The following is a 12,987-nucleotide window of genomic DNA, read 5'->3' as shown; positions in this document are numbered from 1 at the left end:
ACTGGCATTTTCAAGGGTCCATGCCCGGCGTTTCTGGAAACTGTGCTTTGCTGGGACGGGCCGGAGCATGGGGAGTTTTCACGCTGAAGAAACGGAATTTCCTCAAATGCAGTCCGGGGCATGAGGCACAGGCTGGTTTGTGCAGGGCAGCTGCTCGAGGGATAATTTGACCACGATAAGCCATTTCTCTCGCTCTCGCCTCTCGTCGGTCCCCCTGCCTAGAAACGGTCCAAGAGCGAGCGAAGCGAATGAGCGAGAAAGCGAGGACCGGAGCTCCGTTGGGAGGGTGATAATATATGCCGCCAGTCCATTACATTCTTGCGTTACTTTACGCAAATGGGTATCATGGGCAGAGCCAGATTAGCATGAGTGCCCCCCGCGCGAAGTTAGGCCGAGCGCAAGTGATTCCTCCGCGGCCGTGGGTTACGAAACGTCAGGGCCTGACGCATCAAGTTTGAATACCGGAGTCGCACTTCTATCCCTGGAACACATAGAGTGTGAGGCAGAAACCTGCGGCGGCCAATGGGAAAAGGTGCCTATCGCCGAATCGGACCACAACTGGACGGATCCAGAAGCGCCTTTTTGCAGGAGTCAGGGCCGTCTTTCGTCAGGCTGGCGCGCCTCTGCTTGACTAAAACATTCGGCGTGGAGCAGGCATGAAGGTCGTTGCTGGGCCGCCATCCGCCGCGCGGGCCGGCTGATGGTCACAATGCGGTAGCAGTGTACACCGGTGTCGCAGCATAGTGGTGAGCATAGCAATAGGTCAAAGTTGATAGCTGTTTACGGTATAGTTAAAGCATGCTGATGCTTGGTGCAGTCCTTTCCGTCTGGTACCCTTTGCTTACACAGTCCATGCATCCATGAACAGCAAATTTGTTTGTGCAACCGCTCCCGGCTGGGAGAAATTGGGTTGCTGACATGAGCGAGAAATATGAGGTAGCAGAGAGCATCGTCATAACTGCCCCTCCATGAAAAACCATCCAATTGGAGGCAGCACGAGGCCCCTCGATGGAGCACTGTGACTTGTGGTGATGTATGCGTCCCTCTTCTTTTTCTATTTGGACGGAACAGCTGGAAGCGCATGTGGGAAATGTGAAAGATACATCAACAGTACCTTCGTCCCATGAGTAAGCTCCGCCAGCTCAGGCCAACAAAGCCAATCAGTCCAGTCATCCTCTCAGTCAAAGCAGCCCTGTCGATGGTCAAGAGTCGCCTAGTCCCGCTTTTCTGCCCAGTCTTTGGTCTGTTACCCCCCAAAAAAAGGTGAGGTAAGCCGTGGGCGTTTCCTGCTGCAGCGATGGCGGCGATGAGGCAGAAGGTACCCCAGCAAGTACGGTCCGGGCTTCTATGGTAGTCAATGTACCTTGGTGGGAGTGTGCAGCTTGTCATGGGTGGCCCCTGCCCCAATGCAAACCACCCCCCTCCCATTGTCCCCTCCTACCCCTCCGTCGACCCTCCCCCTACAAACTTCGTCCGGGTTGACGAAAGCTCCAGCTGTTGTCCTTCTTGTCACATTTCCCCTAGAGATAAATAACTCGACGCTCCCGCAATCATCGTTGAATCGCGCGTCTGAACCTTTTCTCTACCAAACATACCCCTATACTCCTCACCGACCACCATCCATCATGTCTGGACCAGTGTAAGTATCATCATTTGCTTCATCCCCCTCCCCCTCGTTCGCCAACAATTACCCCACCACCCCGCTTCCAACCTCCGATACTCACGGGCACGATGATGCTGGCCAATTCCCGCATATTGTCGTCTCATATCGTGATGCTTGGGGTTTGGACGGGTTCACGGGAGGTGTCAATGGACATTGGCCGCAAGCTATTAGCTTCTCTCACACAAACCTCATGCTCATACAATCAGCGCCCGCCTTGCCAACATTGTGGCAGGCGTCGTGCCAGCCCCGAGGTCCCGTCCCGCTTCCTTCGCGCCCGAATACCCATACCACACCTATGAATGCTCAGCTAACAAATTGCAGCGCTGACCTCGGCCTTATCGGCCTGGCTGTCATGGGTAAGATCACCACTTTGTGACTTAACTTCTATTGTAATCTGACTCCCGATAGGCCAAAACCTGATTCTGAACGCCGCTGATGTAGGTAACCCTTCCAAAGTATGGAAAAGAGTTCAGAGTTTGCTAACTGTATACAGCACGGTTTCACCATCGCCGCCTTCAACCGTACCGTTTCTAAGGTCGACCGATTCCTGGCCAACGAGGCCAAGGGCAAGTCCGTTGTTGGCGCTCACTCCATTGAGGAGTTTGTTTCTAAGCTCAAGAGCCCTCGCCGTGTCATGCTGCTCGTCCAGGCTGGCAAGGCCGTCGATGACTACATTGAGACCCTCATCCCCCTTCTTGAGAAGGGCGACATCATCATTGATGGTGGTAACTCTCACTTCCCCGACTCTAACCGCCGCACTAAGTACTGCGAGTCCAAGGGTATCCGCTTTGTCGGCTCCGGTGTCTCCGGTGGTGAGGAGGGTGCCCGCTACGGCCCCTCCCTGATGCCCGGTGGTAACGAGGAGGCCTGGCCCTTCATCAAGGACATCTTCCAGGGCATTGCTGCCAAGAGCGACGGCGAGGCCTGCTGTGACTGGGTCGGTGACGAGGGCGCTGGCCACTACGTCAAGATGGTCCACAACGGTATTGAGTACGGTGACATGCAGCTTATCTGCGAGGTACGTCGAATTTACCCACTGTCTCAGAATAACCAATGATTGACACCAGCTGTAGGCCTACGACATTCTGAAGCGTGGTCTCGGTCTCTCCCCCAAGGAGATCGGTGATGTCTTCACCAAGTGGAACAAGGGTGTCTTGGACTCTTTCCTGATCGAGATCACTCGTGACATCCTCTACTTCAACGACGATGATGGCACTGCTCTCGTCGAGAAGATCCTCGACAAGGCCGGCCAGAAGGGCACCGGCAAGTGGACTGCCGTCAACGCCCTTGACCTTGGCATGCCTGTCACTCTGATCGCTGAGGCTGTCCTTGGTCGCAGCTTGTCTGCCCTCAAGGACGAGCGTACTAAAGCTTCTACTCTCCTCCAGTATGTCGGCCGCAACAGCAAGTTCGAGGGCAACAAGGAGCAGTTCATCGACGACCTTGAGCAGGCTCTGTACGCCTCCAAGATCGTCTCCTACGCCCAGGGCTTCATGCTCATGCAGGAGGTACGTCGTTTGTAACCTCTTTTCGTGACACAATGCTAATATCCTTTACACAGGCTGCTAAGGAGTACGGCTGGAAGCTCAACAAGCCTTCCATTGCCCTTATGTGGCGTGGTGGCTGCATCATCCGCTCTGTCTTCCTTAAGGACATCACCAACGCTTACCGCAACAACCCCGACCTTGAGAACCTCCTCTTCGACAACTTCTTCAAGGACGCCATTCACAAGGCTCAGCCCGGCTGGAGAGACGTCGTCGCCAAGGCTGCTCTCCTTGGTATCCCGACCCCCGCCTTCTCTACTGCTCTGTCCTGGTTCGACGGCTACCGCACCAAGGACCTCCCTGCCAACCTCCTCCAGGCCCAGCGTGACTACTTCGGAGCTCACACTTTCAGAATCAAGCCCGAGGCCGCCTCAGAGAAGTACCCTGAGGGCCAGGACATCCACGTTAACTGGACCGGCCGCGGAGGCAACGTCTCTGCTTCTACCTACAACGCTTAAAAGGTTTTTTGGATGGGTTACGAGTAGACATATGGAAAGGGCACACTATGATATCTGGTATAATGGTGCCAGGCGAAATGAAATGAAATGATTCCTCCCATCTGGACCGCTCTTGAATGCATTAGCTTTGACACAGCCGTGAATGTTTCGTGATGGACGTAGTAGCCCGATGCGTAACTACTCCAGGTCACTTATAAGTCGGAATACCATATCAACAATGGGTAGTTTTTGTCTCAAAAGATCGCCACAAGCCTGTAATATTTCAAAGATATGGCTGAGGAGACAATTGTAGCAAAGCCAAGGACAGCTTACAAATGAAATCCCGCTGTGATTGAGATTTGTCTTTGAGGAAGGGCCACTTGCGTCTCATACATCATTTTGGGCGACACTGAAACGCGTGCACGGACCAGAAATCGAAACGGTTTTGATTGGCTTTGATGCGACAAGGATCCTCTCAGGCACCTCAGCCTCGTCGCGAGAAATTTGGGGACGCGAAACGACCTACAAGCAGTCCATTCATCAACCTCAGCCTTCCCACTTGTCGCGAGTTCATTCATCGACGTCATTTCGCGCATATCTGTCTTTTAATCTGGAGTTGCAGGCCAATGTGGAGTTTGACTGCTCTGCATTATTGACAATCGACGCATCGATAGATATTCGCCAGGCAGTACCGCACACAGCACCTGTAATCGCGATTCGCCATGGCTCAAGATCCCAGTGATGGAATTGATCAGGAGCTGGTAAGCTGCACTGCGCCGCACCCGTGTCTTCTGAAGACTATTTGCTGACAATCACTAAGCTCAGTCATGCTCACTTGATCTCCGCCAACCACTATGCCGACCAGGCGCGCGTCGATTTGAATCAAGTTACGAAGTGGTTGATGGCAGCCCCTCAAGTCGCGAAAGACAAGGCCCCGTTCTTTTGGACCTACCTCGATCGACCCCGCGATGGACAAATCTACCTCACATGGCAGCCTCTGAAGAGGCTTGGAACCAACTTCGCTAGCGATGGCATGATATGGGGCCCCGAACAATACCACAGACAGGATGTTGGCAACGGACTGGTATGCATCTTGCCATCACGCTGTCAATGTTGGCAACTAACTCTTAAACCAGTCTCTCGAAATTCACTACGTTAAATCTGGATTCATTCCCGGCGAACAGGTGGCTATGCACGCCCGTCGCAGGTTCCGCCTTGTGCCTTCGCAGACTGGGGTGATGAATGCGCCGCAGCCCGATATCAGCCTCTGGATTGTTCACTACGGTCCTTCCGACCCGCCTGACCGCGTTCCTGTCAACCTGATTCCCGTTTCTCAAGAGACTCAGCACATTATGGCAACCCGTAACCACCTTCAGAAGTGTGGCCAGATTGCACGCAAAGATTTCATGCTGTCGGATCGTGCCAGCTGGCCAACAATACAGTTTCCCCGCAATGGTGGGCGACCTCAAATGTATAACCCTCCGGCTCAGTCCCGGCGTGTTCCCCAACAAATGGCCTACCCTCCTTCGGGTCCTCAAGGCCGCCGTGGCCGCCAGTCCCAGGCACAGGCCCAAGCTCAGGCTCAGGCGCAAGCGCAGCAGCAAGCCCTGGCTCATGCTGAGGCTCTTCACGACGATGAGGAGTTGGAGAAGGACCTGTTTGACCATCTCACCCCAAGAGACATTTCCTTTGCGCGCTACCAGCAGAACCACGAGTGGATGGAGGAGATTGTATCTTCTCCCTACGGACTAGCCCAAATTGCCCCCCCGGATCTTGGACTTGGACTTAAGGGGGAGCTGGCGTCTCTGACTGACGGTATCTTTACCGGGCAAGGGGCTAATGCTCTCACCGAAATCCCTCAGAAGCCGTATATTGGTCGGCTAGAACCTGGCCTTGCTGACGAGTTCAGGAAGAGGGTCGAAGAGCACCTCGAAACGACAAAGGCGGAAATGGAGAAGATGAAGGCGGAGCATGCGAAGAACTTGGCTAGCCTTAAAGCTAGCTCTGTATTTGTAGATGCAGAGAAAGAGGTCAAGAACTCTGTCCAGGGACGAGGCCCGGAGATTTGGCGTCTCGAGGGCCACTCGACAGATGCGGACGATAACACCAGCTCATGGTCGCAAAAGCACAACAAGAAGGTAGATGAGATTGTCGCCCAGGTTGAAGCCAACCTCGGCCGGCAAATCGAGGTCCTTCACAATGTGCACCGTATTCAAGATGGCGGTTTCCAGGAGCCTGCGCCAGAGCCTGTCAAAGAACCCACACCCGTCCCGCCACCTGCAGCATCCCCGCCAGCCACAGCAGCTGGTGCCGACCCTAGCGACCCTGCATCACGACGACCTTCCCAGGCTGATTCCCAGCACAGTGGGGTGATGGTTGGCGACTCAGATATTGATATGGGTGGCACTGCGGCAGGTCTCCTAGACCAGATGCACACGGGCTTCTCGGCCACTTCTACTCCCGTCAACAACTTCCCTACTCCGCAGGCTCACCTTTCTGCACTTAACTCAACAGCCGGTACGCCTGCCAATGCGAACGCGCCGTCTCCAGCACCAGCTCCTCCTACTATCCCTGAGGAGCCCGAGGTCAAGGCTGCTCCCAGCAGTGGTGAGGACATTACGATGGGCAACACTGAGGCCCCCAAGGATTCATCCTCCACCGCGCCCGATCAGGGGACTGGAAGCGGAGACTGGGTGGTCGTACCTAAAGGGGGCGAGTCTCCCGATGCCGCGGCGGCCGCTGCCAACACTGCAGTTGAGAGCGAGGCAGCGAAGGCAACTCCCAAGGCGCCCTCTGCTGCTGGAACACCTGCAGTAGAAACCCCTGGTGGCTTCAGCTCTCTAGGCGATCTCGATTCTGCCGGTGATGCGATGGCCAGTTACGGAGGATCCCTGGGCGACGGCCTGGATATGAACGTGGATATGGAAGACTCTGCTTTTGGTGACGCGTTCCACGGCATCTCGAACACCAACACGCCAGGAAACCAATCAGAGGGTGCTTAGGATCCACAGGTAATTTTTTTTTAGAAAAGTACTCGGGATAGAGACGATGTAAATGTAAGACGGCAGTTGGTTTCGTCAGAGGGTCTATCAAATCGCTGGCCTCTGCTTGATTTTTCTCATTGGCTGTTGTAGGTTTGTACGGTATTACACGAATAGGCGACTGCAGAATGGTATGAATGAGGCCGCCTAGGCCCAAGTAACTGAATTCTATCTCACAAATATTTGCTCCTGTCAGCACTTAATGCTTGATTAACTTTTCGTGCCTACAGTTACGACTCTACCCTTTTACCTAACTCTAGTTGTAGGGTTTTAAGCCTTGATGCAGACTTTCAAGCAGGAGAGATGCCAGGGGGACAGAGTTAAGGCCAATGATTAACCATACAAACGGCAGCAGCGTCAGGGGCCTACATGAGCGGTCAATTGTTGCGTAGCATTGGTATCATGAATGAATGTGTGCCATTTTCCAGGAGGCGCGCTTACGGTGCTGGTCCACTGTCACATATTTTTCGGCTTGAATTAATATCCTCTAGCTCAGGTAACAATTTTAGATCTCAAGCACGTTGAAGTCATTAAATTCATTTTTATCCTTAAAGCAGTCATCTTTATCACACCCACTCGCCGTCATCCGAGCATTGCTTTCGCGCCTCACGCTGTTGTTGACTACCTACCTAACTGCTAACAGCAAAGGGCAAATGTTACGTAAGAATTAAATCTTAACATCGTATTGGCCAAGTGCAACTGTCGTTCAATGCCAATAAGCCATCGGTTCTGCCTTGGAGGTACATTATCAAACACGGAGAAAATAGTGATACATGGTGGTTCGTCTCTAGAACAGCCGACATGCCTTGACAGGGGCATGGCTGGTGGATAGTGTTAGTAGAATTGCCGTGGTTCGCCTATAAATCCTTAGCGTGGCCCCGCCTGGCGACTTGGTTCCGAGCGGGAGGTTTGAGTTTCATCGGCTCTAGGACGACGTCTCAGCCGCCGCCTTGCACTAGCCCCCTGTCATCCTGATTTCAACTTCCTCGACACCTTGAGATGTTTTTGATTTCCGCTGAGCCTTCAAACGAGGATTGGACGAAAAGATATTGCCTGAACTTTCTTGCATTCCCTTGCGACATGTCAAGCTTAATCCGAATTTTAAGATGAGAGCTTTGGGAGCTACGGGCAACTAAATCTTTTAACGTCAGACCCAGGCAGGCGGGCTTAAGACATGAACTTGCGCAAAACGGTTATAATACCAAGTGGTCCATGACGACGCGCCCAGCTGGATAACGGCCAAGTGATGCAACAGGCCGGGATCGCGAAACCAGGCTTTGCCTCTTAAGATCTCTTATCCCCTCTCCTCCACTAGACTTACCGCTCCATCACGATATATGGGCGTTTCGCAATCCTCCATCACTGGCATGGGTGGCTACGAGTGGCTAGGCACCATCGGAGAAAATGTTTCTCAATGCACTGAGGCCTTGACCCGGTCAGCCAACCTATCGTGCGACCTTATCCCCCGCTCCTGGGCTCGTAGCGTGTGTCGGCCGATGAGACGCCCCCTGCACCCCTGCCGAGCTTTTTTTCCCAACCTTGAGATGACGTCCGGGGGAGAGCCTCCTTGGTCTGTCCTTGGTCTGCCACAGATCCTTCTCCCCTGTCTGGGGTTGTGTTGACTTACACGCAACGAAATGCATATCACAGCCACCAACCCAAGTTACAACCCTCTGGGGATGGCTCTTCTTGCCCCCTTTCCTCTGGTTTTCCATTCTTGTTCGCTTCTCACTCTTTACTTGCTCGTCTTCTCTTCTAACCGACTCTTTTGTCGGTTAATTATTTTCTTTCTTTAGTTGCCGTCTGCAGGTCAGCTTTCTTAAGCAATCCTTTCATTACATTCATTTCGTCTCGAATACGATACCCGAGCCCTAGTTGGCCGTTTCCCTTTAATTCTCTTCCTGGGTGTTCCAGGATCTTTGACGACTAGCCGACTCGTAACGATCTCCTTCTTCTCAATTAAAGCTTCTGACGATATGCGGTTTATGAACTCTTTGGTTTTGCTCCTAAGCATTGCTTTGGCCAACGCTCAGTTTACGAAACCCTTGGCCGGAGATTACTTCGATGTTGGCGAGCGATTCCAAATCGAATGGCATACAGCAGGCTTACAAGAGCCTATCAACATCGACTTGGTACCTAAGGGCGTGATTGATGGCTCAGTTGTTGCTGAGAATATCGCGGGTAAGGCTGGCTGATGGGTGGCTGGATAGACACAACTGCATACTAATAATGCTGGGCAGTGCAAATTCAGAATGTCGGCCGACTGAACTGGACACCCGACGCATCTATTGCGGCTTTTGATGGTTTTGTGATGATCATCACCGATGCTGCCCAGAAGACCGTTACCTCTCAACCATTTAGTATCAATCAGCTTTCCGAGAAACCCATCATCCAGACGTTTGTTGGCGACAAGGTACAGGTTCTCACCAAACCAGCCTCTCCCCCTAAAACCGTTTACTCCGGATCTCTGCCGCCCGAGGCCACCCCTGCTGGACTTGTAATGGCCGAGGCCAACCCAATCAAGGCCGTTCCTTCGAACGGTACGGATCCTGAAACGACTTCTGCTCGAACTCGCGTCAAGGCCACTGTGGCCCAAAGTGCACCGGTCGAGGCCAGTGTAGCTGAGTCTACAGCTTCCACGACTGCCGCTGCTGAGACCAATCCTGTCAAGAATAAAGCTCCTGAGAGTGCAGCTGTCGAAGCCAGTGTAGTCGAGACTACAACCTCCAAGACTGCCGCTGCCGAGAACACTCCTGTCAAGAAAGCCCCAGAAAGTACATTTGCCGAGGCCAGTGCATCCAAAACGACCATTGCTAAGACCACTGTCGCCAATGCTACTTCCGCCGATGAGGCTACTACGCCTGTAGAGGCCACTGCTTCGGAAGCCACTCTCTCACCGACAAATCCTCCTGCAACCACTCCCTCAGCAGCCACCTCTTCGGAAGCTACTCCTTCGACAACCACGCGTGCGACTGACGGCAGGGGCAACGGCAGAGGTGGCGGCAGAGGTAATGGTAGGGGTAAGGGTAAAGGCAAAAACAACAACGGACGGCTTCGGACCAGCCAGCTCAACGGTAATGGTACCCAAGAAACGCCCTCGCCGATCTTTTCGACTATCTCGCCATCAGCAGGTGTCCCTGACTCAGCTTCTCCATCGCCTGCTCCCATCAACAACCAAACCACTCCCGCTGTTGGTGTACGTAGCTTTACCAATTTTTCCATCCTTCATGATCAAATGCTGACCTTCGCATAGGCATCTACGAGCAAGGTGGCTGCTCCAACTGAAAACAGCCGTATCTCCATTGTGCCGTCAGCCACGACTCCCACCAAGAGCGAAACCACTACTCTTCCTCAGGTTCTAATTCCGCCGAAAAACACCACGACCAATGCACCAGCGAAATCTGTCTCTCAACCGGCCGTGATTGTCCCTGCAAATACAACCACGCCAGCTGTACCGCCCGTGGTTCCTACAACACAATCCAAGATCGTTGTTCCCGCTAATACCAGCACCGCAGCTGAGCCGCCTGTGGCTTCTGCTACTCTTCCCGCCGTACTTGTTCCTGCCAACACGAGCACTCCAGCAGTACCTGCAGTTGGATCCACGATTTCTGTTCCTGCAAACTCAAGCATTCCGGTTACGCCGCCAGCGGCTTCAGCCACTCTGCCTGCAGGACTCGTTCCCGCAAACACTAGTACCCCAGCTCAGTCACCTGCTGCTTCAGCAACTTTGTCCGAGGTTCTCATTCCAGCGAATACGAGCACCCCGGCATTGGTGCCGGAAGTATCTGCTACTCCGCCCGCAGTTCCTATTCCAGCTAACACAAGCACTTCTACCGGATTGCCGGCTGTTCCTGTCACAGAACCTGCGGCTGTCGTTCCCGTTCCGATTCCGTCTGCTCCATTGGCCAGTACAGGTGGTGTGGAAACACCCGGAGTTGTCCCTCCCATCGCCACGTCGAAGGAGTTGCCTACTGTGGTGCCATCCCAAGATTCAGGGCCTCTCAACCCGAGCCAATCTGATCCTACTGGATCACCAAGTAGCGTCGGTGTCCCTAGCTCGGGCACACCACAGCAAACACCACCTCCCACCACAGGCGGGGAAGAAAAGAATGGCAACAAAAGTGGCGATGACAATGGTTCCGGTAACGGCTCCGGATCGGGATCCGGGGATAACACTGATGGCAGCCGGTCTGGAGGTAATGAAGGCGACTCCGGCTCTGGCTCTGATAGTACCCAATCTTCGGCCTCGAGTACTAGGCCAACCGCAGTCCCTCAGCTGGATGAACCATCTGAACCTACTGCTGTGCCTCGCCTTGGTGCCATCATTTCATTGCCTTCATCCATGGTGACTTCTATGGTTCTTGCAACAGGAGTCCAACCTCAAGGCGTCGCAGCTCCAACAAGTGGTCTGGTATTTGCAACGACGCCAGCTTCAGTCCTCACCACGTCCGCTGGTAGCCGGGAGATACAGAAGAGCTATGCAACCGCATTTTTCTGCGCTGCCGCGGCGTTGATGACCACATACATGCTGTAAGTGGCAAGAGAGAAGAATGACGAGATAATAACGGTATGGAGACAGGCGGGACGTCATGTAGGAAGAGAGGGCATTCCTTGTCTATAATTGTAAGATGTTGAACCCAGGTGGTTGAGTAATCCAATGGAGTAAGAAATGTTAAAAAAAGAAGTTAACAAAAGGCACAAACCGCACACTGAGCTGTGCTTTAAGCCCTACGGCGGGTTTAAATTTCGATGTTGTAACACAAGACTTGGCCCCGTTCTATGTGGCGAACCCCCTTCAAATAGACTCCTTCTTTGTCGTAGGTGTTATTAAAACTACGTGTAGAAAGTTCCTAATGTCGCAGGCCTACGCTCTTTTTCCCATCGGCGGTGAAATGTTTGATGGCAACCACCCTGGACCTGCTTCGGCATAGCCAAGGCAATCATATAGTTTCACCTGGTGTAATTCCATCACTCTAACTCTCTGTTCTGCAATGGTCGATATTGCCCCGACAGTACCCCTTTCAACAGTAACTTCCTAGTGTAAGGCGAGGTATACACCGTCTTCTCCGCCCAATTTGTCAATTTGTCTACGGCAAGTAACGATGCAACTCACCCAATGTCGAATGCCTGGTGACAACCGCAAGTATGAAATAAATAAAATATTCCTAGAACACAGTCAATAATAGCCTATGTGTTGACGGTGTTTTTTCAGGCGCCTGGGACCCAAGTGCTCCCTGCACCTCTAATGTTGTTGAGTACGGCATTGCAGATGATGAGCATCGTTGAGAAAATTTAGATACATGCTAATTATCTAGAAGTCGAGGGAGTACAATATGTGAGACTTCCCAAATTAAAAGGTTGAACTAGGCATTAACGGGGCCTATGTGATGACTCTCTTGATGAGTGAGTAGCGCGGGGGGTGATGTGGTGGCTTTATTGACGCCCCGATCCGGTACCACAGTTTATTCTTCCTTGCATTTCGTCGATGATACCCGAAAAGGAGGTTTGCCGTTCTTGAAATCCAGGTTCTGTCAGCGACTCTAGGAAAGATGAGAAAAAGGGTTATGTACTAATCGATCCTGACTACTAAACCCATAGCGATATTATGAACTCAAACAAGAAGGAACAAGGGCATTTATATGAAGGACCCTTTCCATGCTTTGAACACCTAAGCGCTTTCGGTTCCATTTGTATTTGACTGCGATTCCACTCTACCCCTTAAAGTCGTTAGAAAACCCTCAATGTTGCCCTAGTGATTGTGACTCAACTACAAAACTTGCAACTCAGCTTCGGATAAAATACCATTTCAGCATCCCTTGCCACGCATGTAACGACACGGCACTATGGCCCAAGAACCATTTCCTTTCAAGTACACAGTATACGGCGGCGGCTTCAACGTCAACCACAAGCCCAATTTCGCCACTACAACCGATCGAGAGGCTAGGGCATGGCAACTTGAGTCTTACATGGTCAGCTGCATTAACGGCTCTGCCGGTGAGAAAAACAGACGCATGGCTGAAAACAATATCGACATTCAGTGGCGTCAAAAAATCGCCGCCTAGGGAAAGACGTTAGAGTATGCCATTCACGATACGATTCGAATGCTGGCCCCCACGTATAGTGGCCTTTTGACTTTAGTACGAATCTGGCGACAAACTGTTGAAGGTGAAAAGGAAGGCGATCTGGTTGTCGCCATAAGTGTCAAGCCTTCTGTTGGCTCTTCTATTGGACAAGTACGAGAGCTTCTATACCCGCCTATCCTAAAACTCCTCGCAAGGTTAGTCTGCAGTTTCTCCTCGACC

The 12,987-nt window shown here is 52.5% G+C and overlaps 4 protein-coding genes across 4 annotated transcripts; all 4 read left to right on the top strand.

The window, feature by feature from the left end:
• Positions 1-522: 522 nt before the first annotated feature.
• Positions 523-660, top strand: CTRU02_205474 (uncharacterized protein; the record flags this gene model as incomplete). The annotated part of the gene is made up of 1 exon (XM_036722772.1): positions 523-660. One exon carries the CDS (start codon positions 523-525, stop codon positions 658-660), a length of 138 nt encoding a protein of 45 aa, XP_036585669.1.
• A 1,355-nt stretch (positions 661-2,015) lies between these two features.
• Positions 2,016-3,665, top strand: CTRU02_205473 (6-phosphogluconate dehydrogenase, decarboxylating 2; the record flags this gene model as incomplete). The annotated part of the gene is made up of 4 exons (XM_070204560.1): positions 2,016-2,027; positions 2,157-2,681; positions 2,737-3,171; positions 3,225-3,665. 4 exons carry the CDS (start codon positions 2,016-2,018, stop codon positions 3,663-3,665), a joined length of 1,413 nt encoding a protein of 470 aa, XP_070061664.1.
• A 701-nt stretch (positions 3,666-4,366) lies between these two features.
• Positions 4,367-6,646, top strand: CTRU02_205472 (uncharacterized protein; the record flags this gene model as incomplete). The annotated part of the gene is made up of 3 exons (XM_036722770.1): positions 4,367-4,405; positions 4,465-4,728; positions 4,781-6,646. 3 exons carry the CDS (start codon positions 4,367-4,369, stop codon positions 6,644-6,646), a joined length of 2,169 nt encoding a protein of 722 aa, XP_036585667.1.
• Positions 6,647-8,661: 2,015 nt separating this feature from the next.
• CTRU02_205471 (uncharacterized protein) lies at positions 8,662-11,219 on the top strand (the record flags this gene model as incomplete). The annotated part of the gene is made up of 3 exons (XM_036722769.1): positions 8,662-8,866; positions 8,926-9,881; positions 9,939-11,219. The coding sequence occupies 3 exons, from the start codon at positions 8,662-8,664 to the stop codon at positions 11,217-11,219; spliced, it is 2,442 nt and encodes an 813-aa protein (XP_036585666.1).
• Positions 11,220-12,987: the final 1,768 nt, after the last annotated feature.

The sequence above is a fragment of the Colletotrichum truncatum genome (assembly GCF_014235925.2).
Source record: "Colletotrichum truncatum strain CMES1059 chromosome Unknown Contig_0003, whole genome shotgun sequence".
Classification (NCBI taxonomy): domain Eukaryota; kingdom Fungi; phylum Ascomycota; class Sordariomycetes; order Glomerellales; family Glomerellaceae; genus Colletotrichum; species Colletotrichum truncatum.
Note: the sequence above shows the minus strand (reverse complement) of the source record. Positions and strands in the feature narration are given on the sequence as shown.